The following is a 20204-nucleotide window of genomic DNA, read 5'->3' on the forward strand; positions in this document are numbered from 1 at the left end:
GTGCAGATATCTTTGTCTGTATCTGTAGCTATGGACTGGTTACATGGGACATACATTCCTCCGGCCAAGGCAGCAGATTTCCAGCTTGTATGAGAACTTTCAAATGTGCTCATGTTCTAGAGGTAAGGGTCCAACGGTTTGGGGCAGCACTGACTGATGTAATGATGGATGCAGAGTGATTGATTGTCTTGCTTCTAATGAAAGCATTAGGAGCATTGCAAATCCAGCCTTTTCTGGCTGCAACCAGAGTGAGTAAATTTTTACTGAATTATTATTTTTATGCTATTATGCTATTTGACAAGTAAGCTTTCTTTTAACACACACTCTGGCCAAATTCACGCACACACAGCATCCACATCCTCTGCTACACTGACAACACGCAACTCATTCTCTCCTTCTCATATAAGACCCCAACACAAAAAAGTTAACCAACTGCATGACCTAAGTCGCTAACTTGATGAAAGCCAACTGAATCAAGCTCAGCACTGACAAGACCGAAGTAGTGATGGTCAGCAAGAACATCTCACCGTGGGACTCCAACTGCTCCCCTGTCGTACACACACAGCATCCATGCCAGGAGCCTCGGAATAACAATCTAGAGCAAACAGGAAATGACAGCACAAGTCAACACCGTCACTGTATCTTGATTCATCAATGTGAAGATTCTCAAATGTCTTAGAAAAAACAGTAAAGAAAATGTCATTCATGCCCTAGTCACTAGAAAGTTGGACTATGGGGACACCTTCTATGCTGGGATTTCAAAGCAACTCACTAGAAGACTACAAACCATTCAGGACTCCACACCCAGACTCATCCCCAACCTTCCATGCAAAACTAAAATAACACCACGTCTTCAGGAGTTTCACTGCCTCCTAATACACAAATTCACTCAGTTCAAACACCATACACAGTCAAGTCACAGCTCAAGCATCTCCTTCCACCAACCACCCAGACATCTCTGCTGTGCACGACTCCTACTTGCACACCTCCCACCCATACACGGACCCAGATCAGGAGGATGAGCTGTCTCTTACATCGCTCCTAAAGCATAGAACAACCTCCCACTTCACATCAAATGCTCCTCCTCTCTTCTTGAATTCCACAAGAAGCTGAAGGCCGGCTTTTAAACAAACTACCATAGGCAGGGCTAAACCCACACCTTCCTGGTCAGTGCCAGGATATTTGTATGGGTTACAGCATGCTTTACAAATACATGTAACATAACAGAGGGTAATTAAATATATAAGGCATATGCAAGGCATGTAAAAATTAATGGGTACATTCACAACATTGTATTTAACTATATATTCACAAAATGTTGTCTCGTCAGTAACACTAGTGTTTCCTATCTGGAAACAGACTTATCAGCTGGGCAGAGAGCATGCATTCTGTGGTCAGCCTGGAGGAATGGCGGTGCAAATCCCACCACATTGTTCACGGAGGTCTGCATCCGTACACATTACTGTCCACTACTATGAGTCAGGAATTGACACCTGCATGTTATAATGAAATGGGAATACTGAAACATCACACACACTGCAGAACACCCCTGTGCTGTACTGATAATAGTGGGTCCCTCCATTACACACCATCTCTAAACTGTGATTAAGAACAAACTGACAGAACAGACATGCACTTGCACTATGAGGCTTGCTCCTCTCAATGCACTTTCTGCCGCAAATGGAGGACGGACTGCTGACATCAGTGCAGAAGTATGCATTAACGCATCTAACTCCTCTGGGTCCACGTTTGGCATTCTGGTGAGCAGAAACGTTTGCAGTGGTAAGTCTGTAAACAATTATTACAATTACAGTTATACAAAGTCTAGGTTACTAAGAAGATACTAAGAGAAATAATCATTGGCGGGTTGGCTTAGTGAGAACCTTTTCTTAAACTGATTTCAATTGCAAGAACCTTTATCCTTGTTTTGAGCAAAATATTTATTATGCTATATCTCGGGATTAAAGTTGTGTATGGATTATGTACTTATGTGCCACCTTCAGCCTTCACTATCTATATCTCCTGCGAGCTTGAGCAGAGGGGCAGAGAAATGGACAAAGGTGGCAAAAAAGTTAATATATTGGAGCCCCCTGCTTAAGATTTAGACTGTGAACACTTCTGACCCAACACGTCTTGTGCAATGGATTGTAGAGTCCAGCTGGACTCGTTCTAGTGTTACTGCCAGCCACTCTGCTGAGGGCTGGTCTTACATGTGCACCCCACACCCACCCAACACAGGCGTCACCAGTCAGGTGACCCTGCCAATAAAAGGGGCCGGGCGCACGTGCCTAAGGCCAGTTTAAACCACCATAAGACTGTGTCTGCGTGACTTCGTTCTGGAGCATGAGGGTCTAGGGCCACCAACATTACATGGATGTCCATTCACAAACTATGTTTTAAATGAGGACTGTTACCACACAAACCAGACCCAGAGAGCTGTACTTACAGTACATTTTACTATCGAATTTAGTAGCACGTGGTTTAGCATCTTCCAAAGGATGAAAGGCTGAGTCAGCTTTGCCGGACTTTTAACATTTGCTTTAAAGATTACATAATCTTTACTCTATTTTGCTGGCATCGTTTTTGTGGGTAATAGTGGAAAGTCGAAATGGCACATTATCAAACTATACTACTCGGATTTCCACAACATCATAAGGAATAAAACCAAGGCCCCAGGTCTGCAGCAAAGGATAGCATGAAAGCGAACTTCAACACGTCTATAACCAATTATATTCGGTTACCTGCACGCTGTATACCAAAGCAAGCTAATGCAATAGCTAAATAATTCTGGAAGGATGTTTCCTTTGCCGGATTTAGCAAGCATAGTCGCAGTGGCCTAACACAAAATGATGGGGCCCCCGCATAATGTGAACGCGCCTGCAAAATAATCTCTAATCACTCTTCAAAGTGTAGGCAGGTTGCATCCTGCACAGTGAAACTTGGAGCGGCTTTGAAGGAGCGGCTCCATATTTCACTTGAATGCACTGCACCCAGGGCAGCGCCAATTCGGGGCTGCCCGGAGGGCAGCACGTTCTCTACTGTGGGGTGCATGTTTCCTATTTGCCCATGGCGCATCTCATTAAAGGCGCGCCAAGGCGCAAGCAAGAAAAGTGTGGCTTATCTGTAACAGGGACTCTGTGCGCTTGCTTTGTAAACACGATATGCTTCTGCCTGCCTAGTTCAACTCAGGGTATTCTGAGACTAAGCTGTTACTGAGGCCTGTTAAACTATAAATGAGTACTCCTTGCACTCTTAATGCTGACCATCAGCTACGAAAACTGGGGGGCAAGATACATCATTCACCAGTTCCTCCCATGTCAGTATGACCCTGCTGCCCTTACAGCAGGTGTATATTAAAAAAATACTTTACTGTCAGAGTCAGTGAAAAAACATTATTCGGCTGCAGACTCAGGCGTAAATGTACTTGCATGCAATAAAACAACATACATCAAAATCTTACCTCAAATGTAGTCTGGATGAAAAATCTGATCTGTAATCAACTATAAACTACCATGCCACCCGAAGGTTTCCCAATTCAACGCATGCTTTAGATAAAGCAATTTTCATTTTATTATTTATATTTAATGCACTTGTTTTCAAAAGCACACATGAAACGTTTGTACAGGGTGCCCTGCCAAAGAAACAACAACACATCTACACAACTACGGCAGGAAAATGAACTAGAGAGTTTGTAGTTTTTTAACAAAAGTGTTCTTCTGTTCGCTTTAATTCATAAAGAAAAGAGAGCTATGTTTTTGTGGAGAAAAGTGAAAAAGCTCGAGCCATGGTCTGTAAATTATGAAAGAGAGTAAGACTGACTGCGATGTCTGAACAGAATCTGAATGAGTAATGGGTCTGTGCAATGCATGGATCCTCGAGGACAATCAATTTCACTCACCTGGAACCAGCGTAGGGTCTGAAGGTGAGAAGTGAGAAATTGACTTAATAATGTGCAGCCTCTGACCAAGACACTGACCAAACCCTAAATTACTCTGCTAGAGTAGTACAGACTCACTCCAATGGTAGCCTGAAGTATATATTATATGTAAAAGGGAGGATTTTGCTGAGAAATTTCACTAGCAGAAAACATGTCAGAGTTAGTTTTATAAGTATGTGCAAAATATTTCCTAAACTCACAAAATTGAGGAAATTCACGTGACATAAAATTGTGCCCCACAAAACAGTTCTTGGAGTAGAAAGTCCTCATGGAAACAGGTAATGTCTTGTAGAAACATTTTCTCCTCAAACCAGTTTCTTGCTGGTATCTCATATGAATTTTGAATGTGAGGTATGCCCCTGTGTTCGAGTTTTACATTAAATATAACAAAACTATGTTTTTAACAATTGGAGAAAGAACTTCTCATACAGGTTGTTGGATTTTGCCCTTTTGTAGAGTCACCCCCATTCTTTCTGTCTCCTTCCTCCTATTTTTTCTGACTTGTTTTTGTTGGCTTTAGAACTCTGAGCACTTTACCACTGCTAACCAGTGTGCATATGCTCTCTGTGTAAAGTGTATGGTTGATTGGTTTATCCATGATTGGCATATTTGATTGACTAGTAAGTCCCTAGTAAAGTGCACTACAGGTGCCCAGTGCCTATTAATCAAATACTACTAGTGAGCCTGCAGCACTGGTTGTGGCACCCACCTTAGTAGCTCTGTAATCATGTCTCAGACCTGCCACTGCAGTTTATGTGTGTGCAGTTTTAAACTGTAAATTGGACTTGGCAAGTGTACCCACTTTCCAGGCCTAAACCTTCAATTTTCTTGCATGTAAGACACCCCTAAGGTAGGCCCTAGGTAGCCCCAAGGGCAGGGTGCAGTGTATGTTAAGGTAGGACATATAGTAATGTGTTGTATATGTCCTGACAGTGAAATACTGCTAGATTTGTTTTTCACTATTGCAAGGCCTGTCCCTCAGGCATGGATAGACCTGTGGAGTTTGGGGTCTCTGAGCTCACAATTTAGAAATACATCTTTTAGTAAAGTTGATTTTAAGATTGTGTGTTTGAAAATGCCACTTTTAGAAAGTGGGCATTTTCTTGCTTAAACCATTTCTGTGACTCTGCCTTGTTGTGGATTCCCTGTCTGGGTCAGTTTGACAGTTGGGCTGGTTGCACCTCTCACTAGACAGTGACACAAAGGGAGCTGGGGTGTAGTCTGCATTTCCTGATGAGCCATGTGTGCTAGGAGGGAGGGAGGAGTGGTCACTCACACCTGAAAGGGCTGTGCCTGGCATCACACAATGCAGTCTCCAACCCCCTGGTGTGTGTCTGGGGCCTGGCTTGGGCAAGGCAGGATTTCACAAATCCTTTTCTTTGAAGTAAGCCTACTGCAAAGGGCAAAATGGGTATAAGCCATGGACCTTAGAACACTTCTGGAAACCAAGAGGAACCTCTGCCTGGAGAAGAGCTGAAGAGCTGAGGAAGAAGAGCTGCCATGCCTGTGACTGTGCTTTGTGGAGCTATCCTGCAGTTGCTGCTTCCACCTGTGCTAGAGGACTGAGACTAGACTTTGTGTTGCCTTCCCTCTTGTGATGAACTCTCCAAGGTCCTGATTTAGAGCTTGCTTCCTGTTGTTTGAAGTCTCAGGGACAGCAAGACTTCTCTCTGCCAGCACCTGGAGCCGCTGCTGAGACTCCTACTATGCCAAGTGGTGCCCATCCAGTTCCTGGGACCCTGAAAGGAGAAGCTGGCAGCCCAAGAGTGAGAAATCCACGCACAGACCGCCGTGCGGGGAAAATATTGACGCGACTCCGATCTGCGGCTGAAAAATCTATGCACCTCCGGCTTTGCGGCTGAAAATTGACGCTCGCCTGGAACGTGACTGGAAGATCGACACCTGCAGCTGGAGAAACGACGTGCAGCATCGCGGTTGGAGACTGGTGGGATCGCGACCCATGCTGCGTGGTTTTCGGATCATCGTGCGGCAGGATTTCCGATGCAAACATTGCTGGACATGCAAAAATGAAGCAAGGCCTGCCGGACCCGAGAGTGCAGTTTGAATCGAAGCATCGCTCTCCTGCGTAGAGGAGAAATGACGCACGCTGACTTGACTGAAGGAGAAATGACGCAAGGTCTCGCTCGTGAGTGATACCGATGCATCGCAAACCCCTTTTGATGCACACTTGACCGTGCAGGATTATTTTTGACATACCCAGATACATTTTCACGTTAACAGCGTTAGCGTTGTGTTTAAAACTACATGAAGACTCTTTTGGTTTTTAATTGATAACTTGACTTGGGTATTGTGGATTTTTGTTATTTTGGTCTTGTGTTGTTTAGATACTTATTTTCTATTTTTCTAAACCTGTCTTGTGTGATTTTGTAGTGTTTTCAATGAGTTACTGTGTGTGTGGGTACAAATACTTTACACCTAGCACTCTGAAGTTAAGCCTGCCAGCTCGTGCCAAGCTACACAAGGGGTGAGCGGGGGTTAGCTGAGGGTGATTCTCCTTCACCCTGACTAGAGTGAGGGTCGTTGCTTGGACAAGGGGTACCCTGACTGCCAACCAAAGACCCCATTTCTAACACAGGTCTAGTTATTTTCAAAATTCTGAAAACATTGATTAGTGTCAAATATGATCTCATGATTCTATAAAATCTTGGTGGATGCTAATGGCAGGTCAAGGTCAACTATGCCTCTGACCAACATGACAGTATTGCCAAAGACCACAGTCTCAGTTTGTCTAGAGTTCGAATGGAGAGAGCTGACTTCCATCCAAACAGCAACAAAAGTAAAGGAATTCTTACACTGATATTTGTTTTGAGTGACAAAACAGGGCATAGTCTTGCATCGTATCTGCCTTCCATAGATTGAAGCTCAGACTATGCCAAATGTAACTGAAATTTCCTGGAGGACCCAAGAGATAAAGTCCCCTCTTCTAAGACAAGTTTAATGCCAAAGAAAGCCGAGAGCAAAATGACCCCGTTTCCGTGAGCTCATCAACATTATGCTAAAGCTGAATTAACAATTTCATGTTCCTCAATAAACATAGGAAGTTGTGCATTCACAACACCATCAGGCAAATGAGAAATTTACTTTGTATATCTGCCACTGGACGAGTTTTAACTCACAACATCTGGCAGCCTTGCCACTCCCCCTCTTGCATGGTCGAAAGGCAGTTCAAAACGTGTAAGCACAATTTTTGCTTCCTGTCTAGTAAACGTGGAGCTTGTTCTAGTCCTGTTTCTCTGACTGTGGGACTTTGTTGTAGAATATGGGAGTCTGTTGCGTGTGATATTTGTTTGTTTCTCTACTGAAGAACCTACCAGAAACTGCCTACTTCAACTAGATGTGTATTGAAAAACTCCATAGGCCCACGATCAAGGGGATGTCGCTCAGAAGCCAGAGCAAAGAGAATTGCCTGTTAAAACATTGAGGCCTGCATACCTGAAGCTGAGAGATAGTGTGAAGCTAAGAGTCCAGTTAAACAATGACAATTTCCGCTTGATCTATTTAGTGCTGACAAGGACAGGGCAGACCAATGTGATTATGTGGTGACTCATATCATGTTCTTAAATGAGTTGAGGGATTCGACGCTCACTCAGCAGTGATTGAATATTGTACCGACTTTTTAAAGCTTTTGAAACGTTTTTATACTGTCCCCGTCTGTGAATAAAAACGCATCATATCAATGTAGCATATGCCACAGACTATTTTGCAAATTTAAAGCACCACAATGGTTTGTCTTCTTCAATGAAAAATCTCAAAGCGCTGGTGGAAATTCTAGGGAGAAACAGACTATTTTCTAGTGGTTTATTTTCCATCTCCCTTTACCTTTCATGGTTTTTTTAATAAAGTTCGATGCCTCAATCCTCTTACTATTTTTTTTTCCGATTAATTTTTTTAGTAAAGTCTAAACTTTGTTTGTCCTGTAAGCTCTTTCTTTGGTACTTATACTTTTTATTGTGCTCTGAGATAAAACCCTGGACATTGTCTCTAAGGATTGTCTTCTGGCTCTGGCCTCGTTGCCAAAGCTGTGATAAGATCACTGGTGGGATACTATCTCCACCTATGTACTAGACTATGGGACATTGTTCAGGAGGCTGGATATTCAAACAAATCAATGTCTTTTATTGTATGATAGTGAAACTAGGGGTCACATTTACATCCAGATGGCAAGTAAAGCACGTGAACCCATTTTGTACATGCATACATGTTTGCAATATATAATATATATATGTATTTATGAATGAACATTATTTATAAGACAATTATGAAAATAAAAGTAGGGACAATATATAGGCACCAAAACTACAATAGGATGGCACTTACACCAAAGTTGGTAGCAGCAAACCGGTCTGAGGCAGAAACATTGGTGGAAGCTGTAGTGTGAGCATAAAACGCATTTATGTTGGCCAACAAAGTGCTCATTGCTGCAGGGACACCTGGACACATGTACTTGGAGGACAAACAAGAGAAATGCCTATGAGGGAAAGAAATACAGATGAATAAAAATAAAGATACCAATGGTAATAGGTTGATAAACATTTTAGTCCGTAAAGATGGCAATTCTACAACTAATGAAAAATATTATATAAATACATTAAAACGAAGTTGTTTTTAAAGTTTCATCCGCGTATAGGTCCCAAACAGGTAACACAAACAGAGTCATACTGTTTTGATAATATGTAAAAAGCATGCTCTAAAAATAAGTCATATTGTTTATGGTATACGTTCAAGTAAAGAAGGACAACTCTGGTTGGATAACTGCTGTGTTTTGTTGAATTAAGGAAGAAAATCAAACTAGTTTTCTCCCCACTAAAGACGGAAACTCAATTAAAATACACATCAGGGATCTAAAGAAGACACTGAAAAACGGAAGCTGTACCAAAATGTACTTCTTGACGACAATAAACATGAAATGGACGAAGCTTTAATACTTTAAAGTTGCAAGGTGTCATACACAGATACTTCAACTTCATACAGCCAGGCATGGCTCTTCCCCTAAGGCAGAGGAGTGCCGCGCCACCCCTCCACGCTAGCAGCAGCAGCTGTCAAACCTTTACAATAAAATTATAATAAATTATGTTTATTATGGTTTTATTGTAAAAGGGGCAGGGACACAGGCTGTGAAGAGCACTGGGCACAGCACTTCCCATCAGTGTGCATGTTTGTTTGGCCAGCCGTCTCAGCCTCGCCAAACACAAATGCGCACTAGGCTCTCTCCAACCCGGCACTGCGTGTTGGAGACAGCAAGCAGAGATTCCCACTCTGCCTTGCAGCACCCTGGCTGGGGTGCTCTGACCAATCCGATAGCTGCTGTCACACTGCCAATTATTCAGAATAACAATAGTTATATACTTTGAACAAAATGTATTATTTTCTGGAAGAAATACTGTGACTTTATTCAGAAGAGAGAGCAGATACAAGTCCATCTTTGTTTTTAGGAATGTGTTGTTTGAGGCTGAGACTGATGTCCAAGTTGAATCAAACTTGCCATTGGGTGAAAGTTGGGGTTTGAAGGCATTACAGTTCATGTAATTCATTTGGGTATGTACTGTATCTAGTTTTTTGTTCTTGACAAATAACAAGAAGTTTGGCTTGGTTGTATTGATCTAGGCCTGAATGATGTATAAGCAGTGTCTGAAGTGTCAACTGGCTGTAGTTGAGGAGACTTCGAAGTAAAGTTGTGCACAATCAGCATATTGGTTAATTTTGATACTGTCATCTTTGAGCAGAGCACCAGGCAGATCCATGTAAAAATTATAGGAGACAGTATGGGGTCTTGAAGCACTTCACAGGAGATAGGGATCTTTTAGAACGTGACACATTTGTTTTGTTTGGAAAAATAGGAGGACGACTAGTGAAGGATATTGCTAATGAATTCCATTCAAGACTCCAAGGTGCATATTTGGGTGGCATGGCTGATGGTGGCAAAGGCATGTGAGAGGTCCAGCAATTTTAGGAGAATGGGTCATCTTCATCTGTGGTCTATGATGTATAATGTTGTGGTCTCTGTGCTGCAGTGTGATCTGAAGTCACACTGGGAGTCGAGCAGGAGATGGTGGGCAATGTAGTGACTTGGAGAAGAACATTGACTGCTTTTGCAATGATCTTGGTGATGAATGGTAAGTGAGTGATGTAAAAGTAGTTGTGTGAGGTCATCTGGGTCTAGTGTTGGTTTTTTTAGGAGTGAGTGGGTCTGGCCTTTTTTGAGAGCTTCAGGAATAGTCCTTGAGTGAGAGAGGCATTGACAATGGCATAGTGGGTGTAAGATAGCATCCCTAGAATGATTTTCGATAAAAGACAATGCAAGACATCATCTTCATAAGAAGTGGTTCTCAGGGAATTGAATGTGTCAGCAAGCTTTGGGGGCGAAAAGGGCTATAATGGCCCACCATTGCAGGATCCAACAAGAAGGGGTGGGTATAAGATTTAAAGCAGGCTTGGTGTCACTGATGTGCTATTGGACCTCCTGTGTTTCTTTACTGAAGAAGAGGTTGATGGTACTGCACTTTTCCTTGTGCTAAGGAATAGGTGAGTATGTCAGGGAGATGATTTAGTGCTTGATTGTTTGTGACAATTGTCTACTTCTATTGGTGAGTTCATTGATGGTTTTGGTATAATACTCTGCTTTGACTGATATGGTGAGTAGTCTGCGTACTGAGCGGATGGACTTCAGTGTCAGGAAGTCCTCAGGAGTTATGTTTGCTTCCATTTGCTTGCTTGCCTGCAGATGGATCATTTTTGTCAGCAAGGACTTTAAAATACCAGGATGCTGAAGGGCGTGGCTTGCATGTCCATTCTGAATTTAGGGTTTGGATGTTCACATAGCTTTCCAAAAAATTATTGAAGGTGATTAGAAGTGTGTTGGTGCCCGATATAGAGTTGACTGGGTGAGAGATGAGTTCAAGCATTAGGTGTCATGAGAGGTCTTTGCATGAACTGAAGGTTTGGACTTCTATTGAGTGTTGTCCTTGGTTTGATGGTAGGGTGCTAAGCATTGAACTAGGGATGGCAATTTAGTCAATTTAGTCAATGGGTTAGGGTGCAATGCTTTGGACTGTTAGTGATGCTGAGAAGACATAATATAACATATGTCATACCAATATCAGAGGGAGCTTTACTTGATTAAATTATACATGGGAATTAAAAACTAATTTACAAAGATTGTCCCTCCCTGTCTCAACCATTATTCCCCAACGAGTGCACTAACATCAAAGTCCACTTGTCCAGAGAGGTCTCCATTGACACAGGGATCATGGGGTGCAGAGAGTGCCACTGTCTTTCCTGAGCAATTATCAAATTGAGAGAATAAAAAGCTTACATTTATTAGAGGTACGTTTTTTGGATAATTTGAATGGATTTATGATCTCAGACTCAGCCAGGGAGAGAATGATTTCAGGTTTCAGAAATTACATCAGGTGGTCTTGTGATTATCTTCATGGAACATGCATCATATGTCCATTATAGACAGGGACTCTTTACCTGAGCCACCTTGATCATTAACATTATGCACCCACGCCACAATCACTCAGTTAGCCCCATAAATGAACATTGCACAGTAACTAGAATGAAGTTCCTTTGCCAAGCTGATCTTTATATTACAGACTGTGGTGAAGAATTAAAGGGTTACCATGTGGAAGTGTGTATTGATCTCAAAAAAGTAAAAGGGATCTTCGGGATCAGGACCACAGCACAGGCCAGCAACAAGGCACAAGCAGGTGCAGTTGCAGCTGGCCAGATGGGCTCTTACCTTTGAAGCTTGATTTGTCCCTGCAGTTCACACAGGTCAGCCAACTGACTCTTGGAGTCACTCTGGGTAGTTTGGGATCAAGGCCAGCAGGTCCAATCTTTCTTCTTCAGTTAGCAAGTCAGTCCTCCAAGCTGCAGGGCAGTACTTCTAAATCTTCCACAGGTCCAAGTATGTTCTGATGAGTGGTTCTGGAGGTCACATATTTACACCTGGTTCGGGTCTTTGGGGGAATTCCTGGACCTATCCCCAAAACAGGTTCTGAAATGTTCCTCCCCGGGGTGACAAACAGCAGGCTGGGCCTGGTATCAGGTTCCTTTGTGTATGCTGTAGGCAAAGCCCTTTGAAGTGTAAGTCAGGCTAAATACAGTCCTTCCATAGCCATCTTACCAGGTGGTCCATTCTGTCCACATGTAACCCCCTATCTCACTGTCTGGAAGCAATACACAGAACCCCCAGGAAATTGCAGTATGGATTAGCAAATTTTGCAGCACAAAAATGGAAATTTTGCGGCATACTGTTGCTTTTTTTGTGGCATATTTGATGCACTTTATTTTAGCAACATTTAATAGTTGGGACCTAATAAAAAGGGAATCTGCATGAAACAAAACACTGTGTATGCTTTTTCCTAATCACAACACTATTCAGCATATCGACCATGCTCTAATCTCAATCTCCAAGATTGAAGGACAAAGCCTTAGCCTTTGATGTTAGAAAGAGCTACCCATCCACAGCATGAAACTGTTCATTAGCACATACGAAAGTATCTGCAAATATCTGAATTCAGAATGTGAAGCATACAAACAACTTTGTAATGTTTGCTATAATCAGGGCCACTGGAATTATGCAATTGTACAGCTGTGGCGATTTTCACTTGATTATAGATTTGCTGTGTTTGCCACATAAACCACCATCTGGCGCATAATCTTTTTTTGACGAAATAATGAAATAACAATATTACAAAAAGTGATGCTTTTTGCCCTATTACAAAATGTGCTGCATTATGCCACATGATTTGCTTTTTCTTGCCCCATAATTTACTCAACCGTGCCGCATAATTTGGCCCTCTCCTGCTGCCTAATTCACATGGCCCTGGCTATGATCTAAAATGTTCCTCCATCCATAATAAGAATCCAGGGAATAGGGAACTCATGGCAACCGAAGTGCCACTTAGTTAACTAATAGCATTGCATTGGTATTTTCTTAAAGGTTCCTGAAGATGAGCACAACCTTTTATCTGTACTGAGGTCTGCTAATATTAGATTTTTTTGTTTACTACTCCGATTGGACAGAGGGATGTGTGAAACGAGAAGTAAAAAAAAAAATGTAGCAGACTTCATTAAATGTGAAAAGATAATGTTTGTCTTCTGGAAAGTCTTATTATTACATTGATATAAGCCTGCTGTTCTCGCTCTCCCCACACTCCCTGAACCAACTCGAGTAACAAGGAGGAGGAGGAGGAAGGACACTTTACATTATTTAGAGCACATCTTTCAAGGGTGGGCAAGCAGCAAAAAGGCACGCCGTAGTGCTGCCTACGAATCCCGTAGCCTGCTGTGTTCAGAGCCAGAAGGGAGTAAAACACTAAATAAGTCAGGGAAGCAAAACTTGTGTTATTTTTCGCAGCACCCAGACATGAAATTGTGGCCTTCATGCACCTTGGCCAAATACGTGGTAACATCATGATTTGTGAAATCACAAAACCTGGGGAGTCTGAATACACAAATGCCAACAGCGAGCCATTCACAGCCATATGGCCCAAGACACTGGCAGAAACTCACCGTTGGTTGGGACAAAAAGATGCTACTTTCTAAAAGTGGCATTTTCTGAATTGTAAATTAAAATCCAGCTTCACCACTAAAGAGGATTTTAAATTACAATTCATTTGAGTGTAAATAACATAGCTATCTACTCTCAATCTATAGTTAGCATTCACCAATTGAAAGATCCTTCCAAGGTTTCAGGGGCTTGAGCTTTGTTGCAGGAGCCTGTTAGACTGAAAGGATGGCTAAACAAGGATTTGCTGTACAGAGTATAAATCTGCATAATGTCTAAGTAGTTTGAAAAGCTATGGACTCTAAATCAAATAGTTTCTCAGAAGATCGCTAGAAGAATAGGGAGTTGGAGGGGGGGGATTGTTCCCCTTTTGTAGTTGTGCTCCAGTGTCGAATGGGCTTCTCCCCCTTTTTCTTTTTCCCTTTGTGTTTTTCCTTTTTCTTTTTCTTTCCTCTCTTTGGAGGCAGTAGATTGTGTTGGTTGGTAGTGGGTGAAGGGTTTGATGAGGAACTCTACTGGCTGTCTGCTTCCAACGTCATCAAAAGGGATGGGGTCGTGTCTCCCTGTTAGGTACGGGGTCACTGGGGGTTGAAGGAGGAGGATCTGGAAGGGGGGTTGTGAGGGGTTTCATGACCATGAGCTGCATCTTGTTAGATCGGGGGAAGGTCTGAATGGTCCTGTTTTGTACATAGAGTTTAGAGGCTTATGGTTCACAATGAGTTGTGGTGCGAGTATGTGTGCGGTCAATATGGTTTCTCGGTTGGTGGCAGTCTATGGGCACTGATTTATGAAGTGCGTGTGCTGGAATGTGCCTGGTCTCAACTCCTCTAACAAAGACTAGTCTGGGAGGAGATTACGATGTACTCCTTGCATCTGGTGGCATTCACAGAGACCCATTTGGCGTATAAGGATTGTTCTCTACTAGCACAGCTGGGGTATAAAAATATTATTTGTACTTCTCAAGCTGTCTTTATTAAAGGGGTTGCTATTATGGTAGCCAAGACTTTGGCAGTTAAGGTTCTAAAAACAATGGCAGACACTAAGGGGAGATAGACAGTAGCATAGCTTATGATATATGGCCAGAAATATGTTATTTGTTTGATATATGGACCAAAAATAGATGATCTGGAGGTTTTTGATCGGATTGCCATAGAAATGTTGGGGTAGCCTGGGGAACTACTTATAATGGGGGATTTAAATTTTATTATGGATTATAGTATTGATTCAACTAATCAGTCTGCCAAACCTCACATGCTTAAACTAGAGTAGTGATACAGGTGCTGGCACATCTTCAAAGGCTTACAGACATCTGGTGGGAAATGTACCCAAATTCCCCGGGGTTCACTTTCTTCCCACCTCCTCACAAACAGTCTCGGATAGACATGATTTTTGGTAGGAGGATCTTGGTTCAAGATATGCATATGGAGGTGTGCCCTAGATTCACCTCAGATCATAATTCTACATTACTTTCAATTAAATGTCTGAGGACGAGAAGAGAGAAGTGTCAGTTCACCATTCCTCGATACCTCCGCAATAACATTGAATACTGCAAATTTGTTATGTGTTCCCTTACAGAAATTCTTGGGATCAATACAGGTACAGCCCCCCTCCAGTGGTATAGGATACTATGAAGGCTTATATCTGGAAGATCATGGGGCAGGTTGTCTTCAGGATTACCTCTACTACCTCAAAGGAATTTAGGCTGCTGGGGCAGAAAATTATACGGCTGCAGGCAAGGGGTATTAGCAATGGGGGCATCAGTACATTTGAGGAGCAGGCGCTCCAATTACAATTGACCCATAAACTGGTCCTCTTAAGGTGAAATCTCAAAGAGAAAGCTGGAGCTAGTTATGTTAAATATAAATCCCTGCAATACAAGTAGGGGGATCAGGTGGATTGGGGGTTTAACTTGATAAAATTGCAAACTGAAAGGTGCAAAATGACATTCAAAGAATTAGAGGTAGTGACGGGCTGATCTATACTGATGATTGTGATATTTCAGAACAATTATTTCTCTTTTCTGAGGAACTATATTGCCAGTCCCAGGCTTCCGGACTGGCTGAGCAGTAAGCATATATTCAACATAGTAGACTCCTTAGAGTGGAGGACTCTTCTAGGGTGGCGCTGCAGAGGGACTTTACTACTGGGGAATTAGAAGAAGCTCTAGGGATTCTGCCTGCAGGCAAGGCTACAGAGGAATATTCTATTCCCCTGGAATTCTATAAAGTGTTCAAGGATACCATTACTCTTCTTCTGTTGACTGTCATGCAGTATATCAATCAAACTGGTGTAGTCCCAGACACATGGAATAGGACAAACATAATTATATTTCCAAAGAAAGGTAAGCCATCTGAAGAGAGAGGGTCATATTATCCTATATCACTGATTAATGCTGATGCTAAAATAATTGCTAAAGTGTTAGCCACTCAGCTCTCTCCCCTGATTCCGGGATTGGCATCAGTTCAGCAGCACAGCTTTATTCCTGGGTGGGACACCACCGGCCATACCAATACAGCCATTGCAGCCTTTGATATTTCAGGAAAACTGGGTATGATCCTTTTAGACGCAGAGAAAGCATTTGGTATGGTTGTCTAGGACTTCTTATGGGCTGTGATGGGTGCTTTTGGGTTTGGCAACCGGTTTTAAGGATGGGTGCAATCTCTTTATCAGGATCAGTGTGCTAGGCTGGTCTGCTCAGGGATTTCTTCCAGGGTTTTGAAGATCAGGCGTGGCGCTCAGCACTCCACTTTTGTTTGCTTTATACCTTGGACCTTACTTGGTGTCCCTACTTAATAATAAAGCTATACAGCCTATGGTCTCAGTAGATCTTGAGCTTCAGATTCGACACAGACAATGTCACCGTTTATGCATCTAATCCAATGGATTCCATGAAATGTGTCATTTCAGAAGCAGAATCATTCAGGGCACTCTCTGGCAATAAGCTTAATGTCGATAAAACTCAGATTTCCTTTAACTTTATACTGACCAAAATCCAGTGGTAGACTCCTCTGATACTTATTTAGGTATCCAAGTTACCGCACAGGTTGATAATATTTTTCAGTTAAAATATGAGCATCTGCTGCAATCAGTTATCTCTTAATGGCTGCTTTGAAATAAGCTCCCATTGAGCATTACCTGCTGCTGTAATATTTCTAAAAATGACTAAGTTGCCGAAATTTCTATATTTGTTTTGGGCGATCCCATTTAGGGTTCTGAATCTATACTTTAAGTGACTAGAAGACACAATGGGTAGTTTTATTTTGGGATATTGGTGGGCCATTTCTAACAGGGACCATCTGATAAGGGATATCCTTTCCTCAGGCCCAGTACTCAGAAGTTCCGAGGAGGGGTATCCTTCCCCACCAGTGTCCCCCACCAGGTCTATCCCACTACTGTCCTCAAGATGTAACAGAGGCAACACTACTGCCCTGAAAAGGAGAATCCACAGCGTTCAATCCAGGATAAGTCAAAGGTGTTCCAGCAGCCCATATGGTTTGGTCTTCTTCAGGGTCCTATCAAATACATCTTCTGTCTCTTTCTACACTCTCCTGTGGAGATGTTTTAACTGGGGGTGTAAAGTTCAAAAAGGTAGGCACCCCTCTCTAACCTTAGGATTGCAGATTATTACTACACCTATGATTCAACCCTCCTACACAGCATCTTTGCCCATTCCAAAATGGAAACTTAAGGTGCTCTGTTGAAAGATAAGTCTGAGTGCAGGAAACCACACTTCTGACTGCTACAGCTGGCTTGTCCTTTCTCTCCAAAACGTCAAAGGAGATCCATTCCCTTGGTTGGCCTTAGAGGTCCAGCTGTCCTCTCAGGCATAGTCGAGTGTAAAAGGGTCATTAGCACATTCCCCTATACCCCTTCTGCTACTAGGTCCAGGACTAATGTTGATGAATAACCTTTCTGTATGGGGAGTACCTCTGACCGTTAATACAGAACCTTCCTCTGTTGGGAGTGCTTTTGATCCTCTGGATGGTCCTTAACTTGGCTATTCAGTAGTGAAAAATAATTAGGGAGTTGGCTCAGAGAGTTATGTACAATGTTAAGTGCCATAAGGAATGTAGATTTGAAGGAACCATTATATTTGAATTTCTGATGCTTTTTTACCCTACAATTGGTACATCACACCAATCTCGAGGCCTATCTAGGGTGAAACTTTACTTTGGTGCAGAATTTACCCATAATGTATAATACCATAAACACAAACGCTATTCAATAATGTATTTGAGACTTACTCTATGGATGAACACTCACAATAAAAGTCCTAAGGCTGACCTGGACCTTAGCTCCACTTGCTCAGCTTCCTTATGTGTCCAGGCATGTGCAATTAACCTAGTGCGTTTTTCCCCGTCTGTGCAGCAGTAAGCCTTGTTTTAGAAGGTTGACCCTGGTGGCTAGCACCCCTAGTCCATTGTAATGGAGTTTGTCTTGAGTGAGACTCAGTGAAATTTACTGACAGTAAAAGTTCAAAAATCTGGGAGCCTAAAACCAAAATATTCAGGTGGTTAAATGGCTCAGAACAAATATTCGTACGCCGATCATCATGTATTATCTCCAAAACTAATATTGTGATACTTTATATATCAAAGCTGCTAATATCTATTCACGTATTCAATATCGTTTTAATACACGGAAATAGAATGTTCATATTTGTAAGGCTGCAATTAGAATTGAAAGCTATTCTTGGTTCCGTTGTTATAAAAGACAATGGAAACAAAATGGAACAAAATAATTGAAAAACGTTAAATGCAAGAAACAAGTGTCATTCTAATAGAATAAATATTTAATTGCAAGATTATGATTAGGATCACAGATTTGTGCTGGGAATATGCAATACTTGTATGAATTATGAAGCTCTGTGAGACGCTCATGTATTCTGTAACATTATTTGTTCAGAATTTCAATTATGAATCTAGTATTTGCACAGCAAATATTTCATTCTTGGCTTTTGTACCACAATACGAAGAGGAACACAGTCTTTGTATCTACCACTGGGACGCAGATCTAAAATTGAGGCAGTGGTGGGAATCATCATCAGTATTTTACTGATTCTTGTTTGAGGTAGCGCAGTATGACAGAATTGAGGGCCAGATGTAGCAAAATAAAATTTTGCGACTTGCAAATTGCGAGTACTAGCGACTCGCAATTTGCAACTCGCAAAATATTATGCAGAAAGGTGTCTCAGACACCTTCTGCGAGTCGGTATGGGGTCGCAAAGTCCCACCTCATTAATATTAATGAGGTGGGTCGCTAATTGCGGCCCCATACCGACTATGGGCACTCGCAAACATGGAGGCCTGCTGTAGTCAGCAGACCTCCATGTTTGTGACTGCTTTTAAATAAAGCAGTTTTTTTTTTTTAAGTGTAGCCCGTTTTCCTTAAAGGAAAACGAGCTGCACTTAAAAAAAAATCCGAAACCTTTTGTTTCGGTATTCTTTCAGGGCAGGTAGTGGTCCCTTGGACCACTACCTGCCCTGAAAAAATAGTTTGTGGTCCATTCACAAAGGGGAAGGGGTCCCATGGGGACCCCTTCCAATTTGCGAGTGGGTTACCATCCACTTCAAGTGGATGGTAACTGCGACACCATTTGCGACCGCATATGCGGTCGCAAATGGTATTGCATACCACTACGAATCGCAAATAGGAAGGGAACACCCCTTCCTATTTGCGATTCTGAAATGCATTTTGCGAGTCGGTCCCGACTCGCAAAATGCATTTCTGCATTGGAAACACGCATTTGCGAGTCGCAAACGGCAGATTTTGTCGTTTGCGACTCGCAAAGTGTTTCCTGCATCTGGCCCTTAGAGTGCAAACAACACAAATATAAAAAATGCTGAACTGTTAAAATGTATCACGAGAAGAAACTCCTTCATACATTAAACAAGTATAGAGAAAAGATGCATTGCATTGTACATTGTGATCGAAAAAGGAAAATCAATGGAAATGAAATGCGTCAATGGTTTACAACAAAAGATACCTAGCTAGCAAGTATGGTCCGAGCATGGAAGGATTGGGGCTAGGGTAACTGTTTCTCCTCAACTTCAACCTCTGGATTCAGGGGGATCAGGGTGTTCTTTGTTGATACCTATAACATTTTTATGTGGAAAGTCGAAGGAGCATGTGCGAATTGTAGATTTTGTTCCATAAAAGACTGTATGAAACGGCCAATCATATCTTTTAATCTTGCCATCACAAGTTATCTTATTAGTAACCTTCAGTTGAACTTAAGCCATTTCTTAATTTTTATATGCCAAGTAGGTAAAACTATGAATCTAACATTCAGTATTTCATAGAGAACATGGTTGTTTCTTTAATGCAGGGCATGTCCAGGTACAGTATGCATGGTTTTGTGATACTTAACTGCTTTTAATCCACCTGTCTCGCTATATACAAGGCAGTAGTTTATTGTTAAGAGGTCTGACCCACTAAATGCACCCAACATTTTGGACATCTGCTATGACTGAGTATCGCTAAATGAAACTCACTCTCAGTGACATTTTGTTAAAATTGATTTGTGTAATATACACCAGTGCCAAACTTTTAAAATAAGCCCTGTTGCTGCACATGTGGTGTAGAAGACTCTGCACTAGTTAAGTGTGAACAAATTAATGTGCAAGTGTGAGGAAGACTGCCATCTGGTAACTGAGCACATGTAGCCTGCCATAGATGGGACCCTGAGTAAATTGTCTTTGGCCTACACAAGTCTTACAATATAATTGGGGA

General features: G+C 42.1%; 1 protein-coding gene across 1 annotated transcript in view; it reads right to left on the reverse strand.

Moving 5' to 3' along the window:
* UNC13C (unc-13 homolog C) overlaps positions 1-20204 on the reverse strand; it is a 1168779-nt gene that overhangs the window by 548452 nt on the left and 600123 nt on the right. Inside the window, exon 14 of the mRNA XM_069222447.1 lies at positions 8276-8426. Within this exon, the coding sequence (XP_069078548.1) occupies positions 8276-8426 (151 nt within the window). The remainder of the gene's footprint in view (positions 1-8275; positions 8427-20204) is intronic.

The sequence above is a fragment of the Pleurodeles waltl genome, chromosome 3_1 (assembly GCF_031143425.1).
Source record: "Pleurodeles waltl isolate 20211129_DDA chromosome 3_1, aPleWal1.hap1.20221129, whole genome shotgun sequence".
In the NCBI taxonomy this organism is placed as follows: Eukaryota; Metazoa; Chordata; class Amphibia; order Caudata; family Salamandridae; genus Pleurodeles; species Pleurodeles waltl.